Source organism: Magnolia sinica, chromosome 2 (assembly GCF_029962835.1).
Source record: "Magnolia sinica isolate HGM2019 chromosome 2, MsV1, whole genome shotgun sequence".
Classification (NCBI taxonomy): Eukaryota; Viridiplantae; Streptophyta; class Magnoliopsida; order Magnoliales; family Magnoliaceae; genus Magnolia; species Magnolia sinica.
Window position 1 is genome coordinate 136913416 of NC_080574.1, and position 21089 is coordinate 136934504.

General features: G+C 40.7%; 2 protein-coding genes and 1 long non-coding RNA gene across 3 annotated transcripts; all 3 read right to left on the bottom strand.

The window, feature by feature from the left end:
• Window positions 1–239: 239 nt before the first annotated feature.
• On the bottom strand, window positions 240–10785 carry LOC131237835 (iron-sulfur cluster assembly protein 1-like). Its single transcript, XM_058235846.1, has 3 exons — window positions 10409–10785; window positions 1664–1718; window positions 240–661 (listed from the first exon to the last, which is right to left on the bottom strand). Exons 1-3 carry the CDS (start codon window positions 10692–10694, stop codon window positions 502–504), a joined length of 501 nt encoding a protein of 166 aa, XP_058091829.1. The 5' UTR covers window positions 10695–10785; the 3' UTR covers window positions 240–501.
• On the bottom strand, window positions 9660–10402 carry LOC131237836 (uncharacterized). Its single transcript, XR_009167431.1, has 3 exons — window positions 10219–10402; window positions 10139–10172; window positions 9660–10100 (listed from the first exon to the last, which is right to left on the bottom strand). It is a non-coding gene; the product is annotated as an uncharacterized LOC131237836 (long non-coding RNA).
• A 2207-nt stretch (window positions 10786–12992) lies between the features above and the next one.
• On the bottom strand, window positions 12993–19684 carry LOC131237834 (ADP-ribosylation factor 2-like). Its single transcript, XM_058235845.1, has 5 exons — window positions 19496–19684; window positions 17401–17471; window positions 14445–14564; window positions 13873–13991; window positions 12993–13773 (listed from the first exon to the last, which is right to left on the bottom strand). The coding sequence occupies exons 1-5, from the start codon at window positions 19641–19643 to the stop codon at window positions 13680–13682; spliced, it is 552 nt and encodes a 183-aa protein (XP_058091828.1). The 5' UTR covers window positions 19644–19684; the 3' UTR covers window positions 12993–13679.
• Between the last annotated feature and the right edge of the window lie 1405 nt (window positions 19685–21089).

Below are 21089 nucleotides of genomic sequence, written 5' to 3' on the forward strand. Positions count from 1 at the left end.
TTTCTAATTGTGTGGTCCACCTGAATCACTGATGGAGCTGATTTTTTTATTTTATTTTTTTTGGGCCCTGGGCCTAACAAGGGGTAACACCTGGTTGACAGGATGGATTTCAGATAAACATCATGGTGGGGCCCACCCAGGGTAAGGTGTTGCAATGATAATTACTTGAATTAATGGGATAGTTATTGAAAACCTTTTATAGAAAGGTACTGGAATGTAAATTCCATATTAAGTAGTAGTTATTTTGTAAAATAACCTAATTTTTACATTCCAAACATAAGTAAATTTACATGACGGACAGCAGGATGGACCCCGCATGCCAAATAAGCTGCGACTTGTTGGATATTTTACAGTTCATAACTTTTATATTCCAAATATAAGTAAATTTACATGACGCAGCGGAATACCAGACTACATACCTCATAGGCCACCACTGTTATGTCCAAGAGAAACAAATGTATTATCATCCATTTAAAACTTTAAACAGATTCCACATGCTTGTTAGGCATCGGCAGCTTTCCCGATTGGGGCAGACTCATCATTTCCTGCCAGCTTTGCCTTCTTCACTTCGTAATCTTTAATAGCTGCCTTGATCGCATCCTCTGCGAGCATGCTGCAGTGGAGCTTTACAGGCGGCAGTGAAAGATGTTTTGCAATTTCTCTGCCATATAAAGGACAACAGGCATATAAGAAAAACAAGATGTGAAATCCATGGATACAGGATGGGTTTCTTAAGAGATCTGCACACATCTGCATTACAGTACAGAATCTACTAGATTTGTCTTGGAGAAGGGCACCAGCATCATGCATGACAGAGACATTTCAGTCAAGATGGAGGGATTGGAAGGACTGGTTCACTTTCCTATCGACAAAGGAGGATCCATGAATCCAGGCATAAAAGCTGGGACAAGGCAACAATGATGACGATAAAATTCCACCTTCCCAACCATGCCCTAAATCATCATCGTCATCTAGACCTTATCCCAACCAAGTGGGGTCAGCTAAAGTAGTGTTTGGGTGTCTCCACATAGCGGTTAGGTGGGGATTAGTTTTCCACAGAGCTTTCCACGTGTATTGAAATCCAGCTCCGTTGTGGTGCAGAGTGATGAAAAAGATGCTGCCAAATATGGTTCAAGCAAACTTCCAAAGAGAGCCTAAATGTTCTCATTACCACCATGTCATGCAAACAACTAGTTTCAACCATTGGCATGACAGTAGGAGGAACAACTCCTAAGGTGTTCATTCTCACCACACCACCATATCACGTGGTAGAAACCTTTTTTTTAATAGCTTTAACCAATGATAAGGTCTGTTTGGATGCACTAATGAGCTGAATTGAAATTGGTAATCCAATAAACGGAAATAAACAATTTCTAATTTCCTTCATAAGCATTCATATTGAGAATCTGAGCTCCAAAGTTCAAGCTGAACTCGTAAGAGCAGTAAAGGACCACTTCCTCATTATGAATGCCGGGAAGCATTATTCATTCTTGCTGCCTGCCTCCCTCATGATTGAACTGACACTTGTCAATTCAACTCACAAGTGCATCCAACTCCAGCAGAACAGAACAGTCTCAAAGCTTAAAATTAAATAAACAGGTCGAAACAAAATGAACATACTGATCAAAAGGAGGGGGAAATGAAGAAAAGAATGAGAACTCACGTGTTCTTGATTGTTAGTACTTCCTCCATTGGCTTTCCTTTCACCCATTCAGTTGCTGAAAATAAGAACTAACAAGAATCAGATTTTCTTTTCCTTATCCTCAAAGAACCATTAGGCATTACACCACCTATTTCCAATATACCAAGTAAAAAGGTCATCAATACTTAGATGGTTAAACATGGTTAAACAAGCAAAAATGAAAGGGATGTAATGCTTCCAACATAGAAGAGATCTTTTTTTCAGAATCATGATTTCAAAGACTCAAACAAAGTTGATGCATGGAGGGCAGAAATATCAAGTTTATGGTCAGGGTAGATGGTTCAAACTTATGCTCCAGTGCCCTGTTTACACTGAAAGAGTGTTCCTTGAATATCTAGTCGAGCTGAGCAACATTTTGGCGATTAGTCACGAACTCACATTACTTTCAAATGTCAACAAATTCAAGCATTTCAGCATTGTTTTTTGGCTGCTTAGGGATGTATTTGTTTTTTGTCTTTTTTCTTTCTTCTTCTTCCTTTTTTTTAAAAAGGTAGTATGCATTCATTGAAAACTAAGTAGCTTTTTCTTTTTCTATCTTTCTTCTTCTTCTTCTTCCTTTTTTTTCTTCTATTCTCTCTTTCTTTCTTTCTTTCTTGTTTTTTTTTTCCCTTCTATTCTCTCTTTCTTTCTTTCTTCCTATTTTTTTGAAGATCACTGTGGATTCATTGAAAACTAAGTAGCTTTTTCTTTTTCTTTTTCTTTCTTTCTATCTTTCTTCTTCTTCTTCCTTTTTTTTTTTTCTAAAGGTCACCATGCATTCATTGAAAACTAAGGGGTAATGGAATTTCCAGTACCAAAAAAAAAAAAAAAAAGAAAGAAAGAAAGAAGCAGCAGAACACCCCAGCATTAGCCAACTCATCAGCGATATGATTAGCATGTCTACCCACGTGGGAAACAAAACGTTTAGCCCAAAGGCCTAATTTCATTCAAAACAAAAGATAAATCCCAAGGCTCAGGACCCACCTCTTTAGCACATTTAATTACAATAGTTGAGCCCCCTTCCACTACAACAGAATTCTATCCAAAATGGTTGTGATTAAACCTCAGTCCATTCCAGCAAAACCTTCAGCTTGATGAGCTGCCCCCCTCAGCACAAGACCAGAGAAAGCAAAGAGTATACACATATTTCTCTCAGCCATAGCTCCCAGCATAAAGCAAAGGGGAGGAGCAACCGAAGAGATTTTCCTTTCATCAGGAATGGACCTCTGGCCCAGCTATAGAAGATTTCTTTAGTTTTTCTCTAACTGGCCACTCAGTGCCAAGCAAATTGAAAAATTCATCCTAGAGGGAGGAAGCTATGGAGCAATGGATGAGAAGGTGGTGGGCAGATTCCTCATTCACACATAGCACGTCCATTTGGAAAGCTAAAGACCCTGCTGTTGAGATGATCTAGTGACAAAATTTTGTTTTTCACTGCAGTCCACAAAAACACAGTCACTCCGCAAGGGGCAGCAGAAGCCCAAAAAGAAAAGAGGGGGAAGAATACTAGTCTTTCATGAGCATATGGAAATGGAAGAATGATTTGGCCGTGTAACTAGCTGCTGAGTCCACTTCCACATTTTTTAATCCTCTTCATTCACCAAAAGAGAGACTGCAATACAAATGCTCATAATCTACAAAAAGTGAGAAGGCGCTTTGTCATTTAGATTTTTACAAAAGATAATATTCCACACCAGCTTTCCTCCCATGATTTCGTAGCTCTCCTTCGCTGATGCTTTCCATCAGCAGCAACTCCATAGAGCTCTAGAAATTTGACAGCCAGCGTCCCCATTCATCCACTCACAACCAAAATCTGTCCCCTTACTTCATGTTAGGGTTGTACCTGTGCTCAGAATTATTCCCCAAACATCGTACTTGTCCCCGCTACCACATATACCTTTCCAAGCTTCTGACTTCACTTGAGGTACCCGCTACTCAAGAGTACCCTCCCAAAAAAGAAGAAGATTTGTCTGTCAGGTTCGGTTTTTCGTCAGTTGGGTTGGGCAGGTTCGACCAGAAATGCTATGCTTACGTACAAGACTACCCCTCTTCCCGAAAGCTTCGCAGGGACTACTTTACGACGACGGACGACTGTCCATAGGGGGTTTACTGCACGAGGCACCTTGGAAAGACTAGACCATACTATAGTACAGAGGCAGGAAGGATACTAGACTATACTGTAGTCAAGAGGCATTCAAGAGAGTGGTCGCATCTGACGAAGTTCATCTAATGCTGACTACAGAGACTAAAAGAGGAAGTGAAGCTTCTGGGGGAGTGGCTACCTACTGGAGCTTCGATCAAACACCACCAGTCAATTCCGCTTTGGGGCCACCCCTTACTCTACCATTATTATAGGGGTATGGCTGTGTCAGAGGAAGGATAGCTATAATGATTCGGTATACTCTAAATACACCTTCAGTACAATATTGACAATCTCACAAAGATGAAATCTCAGTAGTTTTCCATTTACTGATCCCATCTTTCACAGGACCTTAATGCTACTAGTCCTATAGATGATCCAGATCAGATATAGAAAAATGGATTTGAAGGATACAATCGAATAGGATATTGGATAATGTAGAAAAATCTGCTTGCGATGGGAATGGGGCACCTACTGCTACTTCCTATTTGATCCAAAGAATGCTGGTGCAATGACCACGGCTTTCCATGGCCCACTCCATCAAAGCATAGAGCCCTATGCAGTTGGATGTGTTCAGTTACCACCCTCTATTGGATAAAATGTATTTATCTTCAATCACTCTTCTCCATAAGGCATTCTTTTAGGCTTCAAGCCATAGTTAGCAAATACCCTACCACCACCCCGCCCCCCCAAAAAAAAAAAATCTTCCACTACTACAGTTCTCCTTGGGTTTAGGGTGGCTTGTTGCAAGAGCCAACTAAAAGAGGTCATATTTAATGCTCTGGCAGACTGACACTTTATGCACAGAAACACAAAGATGGTAAATGTGACCTACAAGTCAAAGTGACTAAATTGCAGATCCAACACAATCCCAAAATTAAATCCTCCAATTCGTGGACCCTCATTTGTTATAATAGGACCATAAGATTTTTCCATTTTTAACCATTGCACCAATCTGATCGTTAGATACGCAAGTGTATTTGTGGTTCATGATGTATCTAATATGTGGCCCATAATATGCACAGTTGAGTTTGAATTACTTGTATGTCATACTTGCAATTTCGAAGTACTTTCTAAATGCTTGCATATCATCCATCATACTCTACTACCAAAGTATCAAAATCCATTCTCAGCTCTATCTTGGTTAAGCACACACATTGATGTAGGACAATTAACCCCTTGCTCTAAAACCTCGAACTGTTAGAGTAGAGCGAATTAATCCCTTTATCTCATAACCCAGGCCCCACATCGCATGGGTTAGGACCTCGGCTGAACCCCTTTCGTGGGCCCTAAATCACATGGGCTACCCACCCCGAGTGTGTCCCCGCATCTCACGGGCTACCCCACTCAAGCCTGGTGTGAAACGCGCATTAATCACCCCCGGTGCGGAGTCTCGAACACGAGACCTCCTCCGTATGCCGCACCCACCCCGAGTGTGTCCCTGCATCTCACAAGCAACCTCACTCGAGCCCGGTGTGAAAATGCCCCTGCATTAATCACCCCCAGTGAGGAGTCTCGAACACGAGACCTCCTACTCTGATACCAATTTGATGTAGGACAATTAACCACTTGCTCTAAAAGCTCAAACTGTTAGAGTATGGCGAATTAATCCCTTTATCTCATAACCCAGGCCCCACATCGCATGGGTTAGGACCTCGGCCGAACCCCCTTCGTGGGCCCCAAATCACATGGGCCGCCCACCCCGAGTGTGTCCCCGCATCTCACAGGCTACCCCACTCAAGCCTGGTGTGAAACGCGCATTAATCACCCCCAGTGAGGAGTCTCGAACACGAGACCTCCTCCGTAGGCCGCACCCACCCCGAGTGTGCCCCTGCATCTCACAAGCGACCTCACTCAAGCCCGGTGTGAAAATGCCCCTGCATTACGCATGCATAACAATACCATTACAGCCACCACATGTTCCAGCACAGCCTACAAGTGCAATCCCCAAGGCATCCATCAGGTTAGTCTGACTACATATATGCTGTCCTATAAAATAAATCTGGTTCATTGATCAGGTGGGCACAATGTTAGAAACGGTTCATAGGTAAGAAAACTTCAACAGAATTATCTTTCAGTTACATATCTGTTTCTGAAACTGTGTTCCACCTGCAAAATGGACAAACCTGATTCTTGGGCAAGAGCATCTAAATAATGGTCCCATTTAGATAAATAAATTGGATCCTTTACCAATGTGTCATGCTGCTGCTCATGCGGCATTTACATTAGCAGCTTTCACACATCAACGGGCTTAGCAAAATTCTTCGCATGTGATCAAAACTTTATAAGAGAAATGGTCAAATGCTCTAACAGCACTATATGTTTTGTTGCTCTTAGTTGCATCGGATGTTTAGACAGTCCTGTCAATATTAAACTGTCAATTAGGTTCAACATATGTTTCAATTGCTACCATGCAAATATCACAATGATTTGACAATCTTAACCATCTAGTCTATAGCCCATGGTATGTTTGGCCTACATCTTTCATATAAAAATAGGTTTAATCATAATTTTAATCCATCTATTTGTTGGGGCCATCGTGAGTTGCTTATGATTCTAAAGAATCACTTGTGTTGGGCAATCCTAACCATCCCATCCATGGCATAGAAAATGGATCCTAAAAATAAATTTAAAAAAAGAACCAAAATCAAGGATGGATTTGCTCATCCAATCGGTGAGATTTTGCATGGTTGCCCTTGCAAAGAGTTTTGGACTTAATGAACAGTTCTGAACCATCGACTGGACTGTCGAAGTGAACCAAAGCAATTAGGAGCACTATAACCGGAGCATTTCTTCGTATATAGTAAAGCACGTAATTTTGACTGTATATAGCCAAATTTTTTGTGCTGAACATTTCCTAGTCCAAACCGTATTATACCCAAATGTATCCATCACCAACTTTTTAGTCTGTTTTTTTATGGCCAGACTTTTAACTGTACCTTTCATTGTCTACACAGAATGATACTCAAAATTTTGCCATGTGCCAAATTGCTAACTATGCTTCAAACCTCCAACGCCACTAACACAACAAGCACCAATTTCTTTCTGCTTCAAACCTCCCCCTCCACTTACACAACAAACACCAATTTCTTTCTCTTATTCAACCCAACCTGAGACCACCATCATATTTATGGCATTCTTCTCCGGCACACTAAAATTATTGTGCCCACTTTTCCCTTCCCATAGGAATTCTCCTGAATTTTCAAGCTTCCTCACAATTAACACGATTTTAAGCATAGACAATTAATACACCGGAAGGTTTGACACTATGCTTCATCTAAATCAATACAACCACCGAAAGAAAGATAACTCCATTTCTACAGAGCAAGCCTCTTCTCAAAATTTTCAACAACTGCATTCCACATCAAGTTGGCAGTTTTCTTGGGTATCGATGGGCACCCCAGGTAAGATACGGAGAAATTCCCACACTTCCAATCCAAATGAGAAACATTCACCTTGACCATTTCCCCACTCATCCCCACACTGACCAGCATACTCCTCCCCAGAATCGCTTTCAGGCCTGATATTGCTTTGCCCTGCTCCAGAGAAGCGCCACACAATGCTAGAGTATCATCTGCAAATTGCGGATGAAAAATAGAAAAAAGACGGGCTGTCTCGAAAGAAGACTGCACTATTCTGCCTTGAACAATATCTTGCTGAGACCTTCCCCCGCAATAAAGAACAATAATGGGAGAGAAGGCCCCCTTGTCCCAATCCCGTTGGGCTAGCAAACATACTAGTCAGGGGTCCATTAATGAGAATTCATGTCGAGGACACACGCTCCTTTATCCAACCATACCACTTCTGTCTCTAGCTAGTTTGGGTAGACTAAATGTATCAAGATTTCATGTAAGTTCAAATATTATTATAAGATAATAGTGGTCAGATTAAAACTAAGTGATTTAATGGTGAATGTAGAAGTCGGATTTGGTTTTTCCCGATATCGCTTATGAGATAATGTAACAAAAAGATGAAAACCAGTATTGATGTATTCCTCATGAGAGGAATTATGTGATCCTCACGAGGATATATATATATATATATATATATATATATATATATATATATATATATATATATAGAGAGAGAGAGAGAGAGAGAGAGAGAGAGAGAGAGAGAGAGAATATTTTTAGAGCTCAGCACCCCTATATTTAGGTCCAATAATTCAGTGATTAAGACTGTTAACTTGGACCCCACCTCAGACAGGGCATTCCTCAAAAATAACCTTGAAAGGGACCTAACACCCTTCTCAATCAAAACGTCCATACAGATGATGAAGGCAAAACAAAGAAACAGTCTGCATTCAATGGAAGAAGAGGCCAAAGATTAGATAGTTATGATCTCCCAAGATGGTACTGTTTTTGGGGCATAGTCATACACAGCGGATCCTATCAGATCGATGAAATATGGTTTATCTAATTCTGTAGAATTTAACTATTGAGTTCAATCATGTATCACATGAAGCTAACGAGGTGTCCAATAGTTTATTCAATGCCAATCAATCTATGCCCTCTTGCAGTCATGTTTTGCTGTCTAATCAGTAAGAAATTTATAATCCATTGAATGTCCCACTTCCCCAAACTAAAAATACCAGCTTTGGAAAATAGTGACACAGTTCAATACATTTCATACCAACGTCTCAAATGTCAAAAACACAAGATATACGACCAATATTTTCAATATCAGTGATTACGAAACTTAGGTACAGCTACTTCATAATCAAGTATATTGAATTGGAACCAATCTGTATCTCCTCAAGTCCTTTTTTTTTAATTAATCAGGCTAGATTATTGTGTTTATCACTTTCTTCAGTAAACTTACAGTGACTAGCTTTCCATGCATGAAACAAATGGCATGAGATGAGATCCAAACCTATCATCAGGTAGGCTCTACCATGGATGAGACATCCCCCAAAGATCAAAATGATCTGACAATCCTAACCATTCATTGGAGGAGTTTCAGTGAAAGTAAACTGATAACTCTAAAGAAAATGGCCCATAATTCCTTTGACCATCCATTTTTCCCTAAAAATCACCCAAACCTGCAGGTTAGAATTCTCCAATTGGAGTGAATTTCAGGATATGGCACATCCAAGTAATTCCTACACAATGATCAGTTTGCATCTGGCATTACCAAAAGCATACAACAATGGGTGCATCTATCGAACAGGGTGGATGTGAATATCAATTCACTTAACAGACTACAATAAGAGTAGAATGAGTAATGCTAGGGCGACTTGTGCAAGGTGAGGCCAATATGGCATACATGTAAATGATCTGGGCCAGATCATTAGGTGGGGGCCAACTCCAGACATTGCCCAGCCCCATAAATCAAGCCAATCCACTCATCAGGTAGGTAGGCCATAGTCGTCATATGGGCCTGTTTGGATGCCTGTAAGTTGGGTTAGTGGGAAGTGACTTACAGGGAAGTCACTTACAGGTGCCGTTTGGGGGAAGAAATTCACCTATAAGTCACTTACAGGTAAAACTGCCAGGAAACTTCCAGGGGCTGGAGGTGAGAAGTCACTTCCCTGTAAGTGACTTACAGGCCAACAGTCTGATTTTTTAAACAAGGGGAAGAGGGGGAAAATGCACCTCCATTACCGAAAAGCTCTGGCCATTGAAGAAGCTCTACTAAGCTAGCTCTCTCTCTCTCTCTCTCTCTCTCTGTGCAATGGCGTTGTGCGCCTCCCTCTCTCCCTCCCTGCAATTAGTATTGCTGTGCGCCCATCTCTCTTCCCCTCTCTCATTCTTTGCATGCAGTTAGGGTTGCCATTTTCTTTTTCTTTTATTGGAATCGATGGATTCAGTTAGCCTGTGACAGTGGCGCCCACCGTAATTTGTGTTTTATTTTGGTATATCTATGCCATCCATCAGTTTTGCCAGCTCATTTTAGGGCCCAAGCCCAAACATGAAGTATATCCAAATCTTAGGTGGGTCACACCACAAGAAACAGTGGTGATTGAATGTCCACCATTAAAGCTCCCCACCGTCCGGTCTATTGAGGTGGACCATTTTTATTTATTGTAAAGTTTTTTATTTAATTATTTTAATGCACTACACCTTATACAAGTAAAATATCAAAAATGGCCCACCATGGAATAGCATAAGAATTGGCTTAAACATTCCTCTTGGCGGGCTTAAGAAAATGATATATTTGGTGTCAGGATTTTTTATGTGATTATAACATCTTGAAATGATTCCCTACTCCAAGCTGTAAATATACAACTTCTTACCTGTAAGTAACTTACAGGCTACCCAAACACAAAAACCAATTTACCTGTAAGTGACTTGCAGCTTACATCCAAACAAGATAACCTGTAAGTGACTTTCACCTGTAAGTCACTTACAACTTAAAGAACTTACAGGCATCCAAACAGGCCCTAAGAAAAATGGACTTAGAAAGAAAATCACACCAACGGCCTGTATTTGAAATACAAGCATGGCCCACCTGATGACTTGACCATCCTAGATTCTGGGACGGCACTAAACAAGGCACGAGTGCCACAAATCACATGCCACGCAAAGGAAATCAAGAACGATGAAAGAGGCCTCGCTGGATAGGAGAATTACAAGAAGGGAACGTACCGACGGAGGAGGAGGCGATAGCGGAGCCACAGCCGAAGGTCTTGAAGCAGGCGTCAACGATCGTGCCAGACTCATCGTCAACCTTGATCTGGAGCTTCATGACGTCGCCGCAAGCGGGGGCCCCAACGAGGCCCGTACCGACCGACGGATCGTTCTTGTCGAAGGACCCGACGTTCCGGGGATTGTTGTAGTGATCGACCACGCGCTCGTGGTAGAGCCGGGCGAGGACGGGCCGCCCCTGTTCATGCCCTAACCCTAGAAATCGACGACACCCAGTCCTCAGCATCTCTCTCTATCTCTGGAGCTGAAGAAAATGATAATTCAACAATGGCGTTAGGGTAAAAGGATTTTGTCGTTTGATACCTCGGTCACCGTCTTGAGGGATTAAAAGGCGGTTGTGGCTTGTGGGATTGGGAACGCTACGGATATCTGCATTGTATGACACGTGTTCGGATCTCAGGTCGCCTCATCAGCTTAGTGGAAGCATTCGTATTGGGCACGCGACTTGCCTGATGCACGGCGCGACTTCTATGGATCCCTGACTGTGGGGCCCACCTTGATGTATGTGACTTATATCCACACCGTCCATTCGTTTTGAAAACTCATTTTAGTGCATGTTCCCAAAATTGAAGCAGATCCAAATCTACGGTAGACTAGAGTTCAGGAAACAACGGTAATGGACCGTTAAAAACTTCGCAAGGGCCACGAAATTTGTGTAGTCTCTTCATCCAGGTTTTCGTGACCTTACTTTGGATAGAATTTGGATATGCTTCATTTTTTTAAACCATGTAATAAAATGAGATGTCATAATGGACGGACGGTGTGGATCCGGGAATCCGCGAAAACCGCGCCTCATGATGTAACCCTAAGCTGTGGGCCCGCCGTGACGTCTGCGTTACATACAATCCGTCCATCCATTTCGCCTGCTCATTCAAGTGGGCCACGCCAATGTAAATAGTCGAAATGAAAACGCCCACCAAGATTTTTTGGCGTTGTCGCGAATAAAACTTCCGGGGCCCAAGAAGGTCTCAATGGTGGGTGTTCACTCCCCATCTGCCATCTGCCTTCAGAAAACGCCCTAACATGGACTGCTGCAACCAGTGGACGGAGTGGATATGATACAAAAGTCACGCTGGGCCCGCAAAGTTATGGTGGTGTATGGGGCCTGGGCTAGTCTGGGCCAGATATTTAGGGCACCAAAGATTTGGGCTGTCAGTGGGCATGGTTGACCACTCGGGGCATTCGGACCCAGCCTACTTTGAGCTGACCTGGGAAAAGAATACTAGGCCCTGGTCTAAGTTTAAGCCTGTTTATTAATTGGCCAGGCAGAGGTGGGTCAGGCGTGGCCCAGCTTGTTAGGGTTTTCAAGGCATTTTTATCATATAGCATCCATAGTAGGGGCACACTCAAAGAACAGCCCAGATCTCGCAGAAAAGTGGTGGCTACGCTTGAGTCTGGCCAGGTGATGCGAAACGTTTCCACTCGAGGTCTGGACCTGGCATTTCTGTAGTGGGCTAGACCATGGTTTGATATCTGACTGAGGTCTGGACCACGCAGGATTAGATGGGTCATTCTTCGGCCAACCTCCACTAATCATGCACGCCCATTGACAACCTCTTCATATACCAAAAAATGTTTGGTATCCGCAATGTAGGGCATTACACGTGTTCGCTGATTATGCACTAACCGTTCATCCAATGGTCCCACCTCAGATCAGATGATCTTGACTGTATTGTTCGTTCTTACATGCTATGGGGAGAAATAGTGGGACGGAATAACGAATTCTACGTCTGAGATTGATTTGACGCCCAAGATATTTCAGAGGGCTATATCATTTTGCCAGGAAGATTCCAAACTGGCAAGGCCAGCCCAACAGCGTGTCAGAAGCCCTACAAATGCATGGTTAAAAGAAGATCCAGTTGATGGCCCTGATTATCCTGTACATCACCCATACAGTGAAGCCCCACCAGATGAATAGTCCTGATCACTGGGAGGTAAGAGGCTGAAAAGTTAAAAATATAGTAACAGCAAGAAGAAAACAGTTGACTCCACAGACCACCCACATGAAGATGGGGATGATGAACGTAACAGCTTCCTTTTCCTCTGTATTGAGATAAGAGGACAACCATTTCATTTAGTGTACAAATGCACCTTTATTTTCCATGCAATTTTTTATTTATTTTCCCTTGGTTCCCACCTCGAGCCGCCGGAGTTAAAACTGATTGGGCTATATTCTAACCATCCAATGCAGGCTGAAAATTGGACCGTTGACATCAAACGCGGTCCATCGGAAGAGAGCTCAGAATCTCATCTAGTCGCACTTTTTGGCAACAATTGCCTCGTAAAGAATCATTAAAAGACAAGGAAACTCCAATTGCATTTTCAGAGGGGGAGATCACCGACAACCCATACTGCCTTTGAAAATTATATTTCCGAGGGTAAATTTGGAAACAAGATTCTAGGAGGCATAGAAGAATGGGTTGAGCATGCAACCCAGCTGGAGGCGATCTCCTCACTTTAGAAAGCCTTAGAAAAAAGTGCTATAATAAACTCAGGATGCCGCGGAGTGCCGCCCAGAAAGAGATACGAGAAACAAACAAGTATTCTCTGTTACAGCTAAAAGGATTAGCTACACAAAGATCCAACTCCACCTGATGAATTGCAGTAATGTAGCAGCATCCAATCATCCTTCTATTACAAAATAACCCAAGTGAGGGAAGGGGGGAAAAAAAGGGGGTCCTCAAATTTCATCACAACCACAATTCCCTTATCTCAAAAAAAGCATGGATGACATTTACGCCTGCAATCCAAACAAAACCCTGACAGAAGTCATAACTGCTCATGCCTGCCAAATCAGATGAGTGAATTGTCAAAAATTCAGAACACGGGAGCGCCCTGAAACAGAATTACAAGGCAACAGACATGGCTGAGTTACTGATGACCAATCCGACATGCAGGTGACCAGCCCCACCATGGATAAGGGATGCCCCATGATTCTTCCAGATTTGAAGATCATAGCCATCCCACGTTTGGTATATACTTTTTCTTCTATTTTACTCACTGCCTAATTGTGATTGATCAATAGGTTAAGATTTTTCCATTTGGGTGATTTTTGGGCCATACCCAGACAAGATGAGACCCATCTGATCAACAAGCTGGGCCAACAAACCCAGGACCCCACTTCCATGGCCGGTACATTGGAACACTGCATCTCCTGATGTATCAGTACCATTTTAATCCTTGCCGTTTGAAAGAAAGGAGAACATGGCTCTCAAGTACTTGCCTTGTTAGCGATATTGTTGGAGAGCCAGTCCAGCCCTTCATAGAGACCCTCACCAGAAGTTGCACACGTGCTTTGGATGTACCTGAAAAGGCCGACACAGAATCCATGTTAGAACTTATGGGAAAGAAATTGGACCATGGAATTTGTGTAGATCGCTGGGGAAGTACAGTGTGAGATTTACCAGTGGCGTTGGCGGAGAGAGTGGAGGCCAAGCTTATCAGTTATCTCCGCAGCATTCATGGCATTTGGAAGATCTTGTTTGTTTGCAAATACAAGCAACACTGCATCTCGCAGCTCATCCTGCCACCACAGTATAAACAAAATAAGTCCTACTCAAAATATGAATATTAGACAAAGCTTAAAAACCGTGTTATGATCCCTTAACAGCCAACAGCCATTGCCACTATATGACGGTAACAGCCATTATGAAGCGGAAAAACAGGAATGGAAAATTAGAAAACATCAGGCCCACAATAAAATAATGGTCATTTTACTGAAAAGGTGTTATATTCCACAAGGCAACACATCATATTTAGAAAGCTTGTGTAAATAGTGCCCTTTTATTTATGATGGCCGTCATTTCACCAAATAATGGCTGTCATTTTGGAAACAACAGCCTATTTAACAACCTTTTTCCATAACATAGCACAACAGATGGTTATAAAGGGTGTTATGACATTATTTAAACCTCGATGTACAATGATGAAAAAGCAACAAGAATTATCGTTGATTTAGTCCCCTGTAGCTACATACCTCATTCAACATTCTATGCAACTCGTCCCTTGCCTCAACAACACGATCCCTGTCATTACTATCTACCACAAAGATAAGACCCTGGGTGTTCTGGAAGTAGTGCCTCCATAATGGACGGATCTGTAGAATAAATACAGTAACGATCATTAGCTCATTTTCTTCAAGAACAGGACAGTTATTAGATGACGACTGAATGAAACCAAACTAAACATACACTTCACATGTCAAGTGATCTAGAAACAAATAACCTTACACAGAGAGGAATGGTCACTTTCAATGTTTTAAAACCCACATCAGAAATGACAGACGCACCAGTGCAGACCAGAATAGGCCACAAAGGTCACTCATCTACAGACCTGTCTCTTGTGAGGAACTAGGTCATGTGTTCACATCTGGGTCAATAATTTTTGGAAGTTAAGAAAAGATGGATGAACCTGCCAGCTTTTTCCTCTCTTTTTTTCTAAAGGTAATGATTTTATTGAGAAGAGAGTAGAGAAATGGATGAAGATGAGAAGTCTACAGGAATTACAAAAAGGAAGACCAAAAATAATAAAAAGGAACATAAGAAATGTTATCAAACGGCTTGAGAATCAATGGCCACAAACACCTCGTCAGGCATGATGGTGACTGCAGAAAAATCTACCATTGTGCGGAGCAGTCAACTGACTCCGAATCACAAAGGCCAAATAATGGACAAGTCTAGGGTAATCATATGCCTTTTCTGCATATTATTGATGGTAAGCACCCTAGTCTCGCTCTCTCCAAACACAAATAACCCAGGGCGAACTCTTACACAACCAAATGAACTCCATCGCTTCTCGAGATTCCCAAGAATGACGAGAGCAAATCATCACACACAGGGAGTGAACAGAAAATCTTCCAGATCTCTCCAACCTCCCTGCCCATGTATCCCACTCGAAAACAGAAGGAACATGGATCTGCAGAAGAATTAGCAATCACACCAGGTCCTCCAATTCCTCATCCGACAAGTTCCTGTGACCAGCCCAGACCACTTGGCCCCCCAAGAATGAGAAACACTGCAAGATGGAGGCTTGTTGACACACCAAACATCCTCCCAAAAAACAAATCCAAGAGCAATCTCCCACCTGAAAACACTATTTTCCATATCCCACCAAACACGCTTTTCCCTTTTTGAGCGGTAAAGTTTAAATAGGTGGCGTAGGAGTGAAACCTACAATGCTTACCATCCAATCTACTACAGGCCTTTTCTTGGGTGATGTTTATCATTATATTTTTATAGTTTATAAATATCACAGGTTGACCAGTTGATCCAGCAGTTGGATCTAAATGCCCACAAAAGCGGGTCACATCTGGTTGGAGTATTGCTTCCCTTGTTTGTTTTTCAACAAAAAATGTCCTAGGAATTTGGGACCTATTTCCAAATATATTGTTTGGCAAAAAAAATATTGGGAAAAGTTTCCTCTTAGTTACTGCCATGTGTTGTCTAGCAGGTGGGACGCTTGAAGGTGGGCACTTGCACATGTGGCATGCATAGCATGGTTGAAGCTGAATTGCGGCACATGTGGCACATGTGAGGTGCTTGAAGCTGTCCGGTGGCACATGTGCACAACAGCCACAGTGGAACATTTTACAAATGTGGGAACTTGAAGCTGGATGGTGGCACCTGTGCACATTGGCACATTGGCAAATGTCGCATGTATGGCGAAATTGAAGATGGACATAGAACCTAAAGCCTTGTCTCTTTAGTCATTCCTTTATTTGTTTTTTATGGAAATTTTCTTCAAAAATATAAGATATTTGCTTCTGTTTTTTATTGCCTCTAAGCATTATTTTGATTATTGAAGATGGTGAAGGATAGTGTCACCTGATTTATTTGCACTTTGTGATGACACATTTATGCTTACAGATTTACCATATACAGGTTCTCAATTAAAATTTAACAATATCGTGATATCTATTACTTTCCGTAGTCCATATTCATGGTAAATGAATAATTATTGAGTTTTTATTTTTTCTGATTTATTTATAATTTTCAGTTTTTTTCCTTTTTAAAGAAAATCAGAAAAAATCTTACTGTTCATGATTTGATGCACTTCAACCTTTATTACAATTTATGATACAATTACAATTTTGACAATTAGTGACCAATTCTTGCCATATCCATAGGGCTATCAATGGGTACCCGGCTTGTGAATATCCAAAGTCATCCACATTATTTAATCAAATCTTTTTCTTTCTTTTTTTGAAGGGTATTATTTAATCAAATCTGGATCCAGACTTCAGAGCCAATTAACAGTGATGTCAGATTTGGGTCCACAGACGCATATCCAATTAGAAATCAGGTCATGTTGGGCACCGGGTATCAAATATATGACTTTTTAGCTTTGTCCTTTATTTAGTTATTACGAAAAGGCATGTTTCTTGTATGGACCCCTGGATCCGGATCTAAATCTTGCTCGAGACCCGATTCTAGATCTGATTCTGGACCCGAGCACCATTTAAACCCTAATTTGAGCTCGAAACTAGACCCAGCAGGCCTTAATGGGACATACTCAGATTCTGATCCAGTGCCCCTTTTCTCGCACCCGTATTTGAACCCGACATGACCAAATACGATTCCCACAGTCGGGTCCAGATACAGGTAGACCAGAATCCACCATGAACCCAACTCACTGAGAAGCCTAATTACCCGGTATCCTGAGATTTTCAACATTGAGGATCCAACGAATAAATCCTTGCCATACCAAATATCCATACCCATGCTTCAGTAACACATGATCATTCCTCACAAGTAAAATAAGGACTGTGGTATGGAAATGGTGGCAATAATATTTTATGAACCAAGCAGTAATATATGGAGTAAATTTTAACTTTAGTAAACTGGAAAATAAAAATAAAAATCCAAAGCTGAAGGTGCCTGAGATATCCAACTAAATGGAACATTTGTTGGAAAACAAAAAACAGAATTCTGTACCTTGTCCTGACCACCAACATCCCAGACAGTGAAGCTGATGTTCTTGTATTCCACTGTCTCCACATTAAATCCTGAAAACAACAGCTTATGGGATCACTTAAATCATCCACAAGGGCTTTTTATATCACGGGAAGTGAAACATATTAAAGAAAGACAAGACTCTGATCCAAGCCTCTCAAAATGAGATTGCAGGCCAGAAACAGCAACTACAAAAGCCAAACCCAAAAGGCTACCCAAAGAACGGCCTTAGGTCATAGCATGAGAATTGATGCAAAATCCCTATCACATGCTACTTGGATCAATATCAAACATCACAGAAGAGGAAATGAATCCAGAAGGGGATTCAAATAAAAAAGAAATATATTAGGGAATGTCATTGCATTTCATTGATTCAATACCCTTGTTGGATCAAAGGTTTGGACTAAGAGAAGGTGGCATTTTGAGCATTGGCATTGAAATACCGTGGAAGGATTGCAAGACAAAGTCAATTGATGCATAGGGTAGGCTCTGAATACAGTACAGCTCATGTGAATAATTCACATGTTGCAGCATATTTTTCATAATTCTTCCAAAATTTGAAGAACCAAGGGAGACAAGAAAAGACACTAATTTCCAGGCATACGCTGAGCAAGGCGTCTGGCACAGCCCCCTCCCTCCCTCCCTCCCTCCTTCCTTGAGCAAGTAGCCCCGCACAGCCCATGAAACTTTAGTTTCATACACATTTGAATAGGAGCAAGGTGTTCCATATCCATTACAATATGGCCATAAAGGCCGGTATGTAAGTAACGGGTGATACGGTCCCAGAAAATCAATTGCCACATTTCACTTCATATCACGTAAACACTTCTTTTTCTATGTAAATCCATTTTTCATTTTTCTCATTCCAAAAACTTTCTTACATCGTTCCACAACAAATTTCGCCCACTCGTACTATAATTTTTAAGATTAAAATAGTAGATTGAAGCGATTTGGACAAATAGAAGCTTCAAAGGCCGCGTTTTCAAAAAATCAAATAAAGTGTATACATGCATTTTTTCCGATTTTTAATTCTAATGATTGATTGTAACGTGTAAACATTAGATACACATAACCACATTCGTAAATTCACCAGACAACCCAATACAACATTGTCACAAAAGAGTGGACCGTTACGCTACCATAAATATATTTAAAACAAAAAATGAATATATATATATATATATATGGAATATTTACATTATTATAAATTTTCTGGATATTTTTTTCAGAATTTTTCAGGCAAAAAAAATAATAATAATTTAAATTGAACCGTTATGGGGATCGTAAAGGTCATTACGCCCGTATCGGCCGTTACTACAAATACCCGTATCGGCAACGGCAGCGACCATTACAGCCACCGTTACCAATACGGAATACCTTGAGTAGAAGAGTCCCATGACTTGGTATTTTCCTGGGAATAGTACCTAGCTCAATGACAATGTCTCTCCAAGTTTGTTCTTTAGTTCATTTTGCATAATTATTTGAAGCAAAAGTATAATAGGAACCTTGAACCAATGGGAACACCATCTCATGGATGATGTCCACAAATTTTCTATTTGATGACAAATTTAGAGGTTAAACAATAAATCTGAATCATGAGTATCTCTGTCCACAATTACGAAACAGGTCTTTTATTTCCATAGGTAAGCAACTCAGCTCAAACCTGTGTTGAAGCACATGGTACATGAGAGTTCATGAGAGGTCGAATTTCATAATCATACCAACAGAAGGGAAAAGAAATTTTGCAACAAAAGTTCTGGACTTTATCATAAATGACAACCAATGCAGCTGAATCTATAAAGAAACTGAACCTTTTAATTCAAACACTAAAACCAAGTCACTAACCAATAAAAACAAAATTAATACATCATGATGGTTCAAGATCATTAATTCATCATGATGGTTCAAGATCAGTAATTCATCATGATGTTTCAAGATCACATGAAGAGATGCCAAATAACTCAATCCTATAATACCAGGATTATCTCTCGTTATCGATCAAAAAACAAGATTATCATTTCTACGAAAAACAGAAGTAAATAATAAATAAATCTTGATTCCTCAATTTCAGACTCACCAATTGTTGGAATTGTGGTTACGATCTCTCCCAGCTTGAGCTTGTACAATATGGTGGTCTTACCAGCCGCATCAAGACCAACCATCAGGATACGCATCTCCTTCTTGGCAAAAAGCCGGCTAAAAAGCTTCGTGAAAGTGAGCCCCATGATTCCTTCCGGCTAAGACATCCACCCATGGAATAAAAAAAAAATTGAATCAGCACAATTGAAAAACTGTAAAGGAGTGAAGTATATAAAATTAACTCCAACAAGACTGAAAGATCACCATGTTTACATGATTTCGCAAAGAACTCTTAATAAATAAACACTATTACACAGTATCTAAACGGAACTATACAATCACACATGAGGGTGCTTTTTGCTCTCAGCCACAGAAAACTGACAATCTGACATTTTGAGATTGGGTGGATTCGTGTAGCTGAACCCAATTAGTTGGGTAAGGCTTAGATGATGTTGATGATCTAAACAGAACTATAAACAAAACATATAATATCATGCGGAAGTTTATGTGGAACAGAAAGAAATGCATCGATTGAAGCAAATCCCAAAAAAAAAAAACCTTCAAAGGGATCAACGCAATCAAAAAAGAAATTCAAGCCACCAAACACTAAAACGACACCGTTGAATCCAAAAACAACCTTGAAACTCTTGATTGGAACCAAAAATCCTCTAAGAAATGTGGTTTTTCAAGGGATTTCAAGCAGAAATAATTGCCTACACTAATGAAAACGGTCTCAACATATCTAGCAGTTCAGATCAACCACCCGTGGAAGAAAAAAATGTTCAAAGAGAAGCAAATTAGAAAGGACGACCTCACCTTCAGCAAAACTTCTTCAAATGAATAGTGAATAAATAAGCAAATTCCAGAAATCCTTCAAAAGATGCGGTTTCTCAAATGAATTTCAAAATCAACCAAATGACTACAACGGATGAAATCTATTTCAGCCAGTCAGACTGATCAGATCATCAGATAATTATTTTTTTTTAAAAAAACGAAAATTAGGGTTTGAAAACCAAAAAACTGATGAAGAAATATCAGATTCCGATGATTTCAACAGAAATTTTTAGTGAAGGAAAAAAAGAAACCGCAAACTGAAAACATCAAAAATCGTTCAATCAAAGCCTGGAATCCTTCAAAAGAAGCGGTTCTTCAACGAATTTCGGAAATCATCTTAACGAATCTACCTCTTCAGATCAGCAGAATATTACTAAAAAACGGAATTAAAAGCGTAGAATCCAATAATTTACGCGGAAAAACCTTCAGATGAAGAGGAAACTAAATCCTCAAAACCCTAAATTTGAGAAGAAAACAAGCAGATTGGAGCCAGAAATCCTTCAAAAAATAACAGGATTCATGATGAAATTCAAGCAAATCGAAATCTCTACAGATGAATCGAGAAGAATCGAACAGATCTACAGTAAAAATCGAAAAATTAGAAGATGAGAGAAGATCGGGGGAGAGAATTTCACCTTGCAGAGGAAAAATCCTTCGGGAGAGAGAGAGAGAGGGAGAATAAAACCGCAGTCCACTGTAAAACACCCAATCCCTATGGGCCCACCATGTTGTATGTAGAATCCAGTCCGTCCATCAGG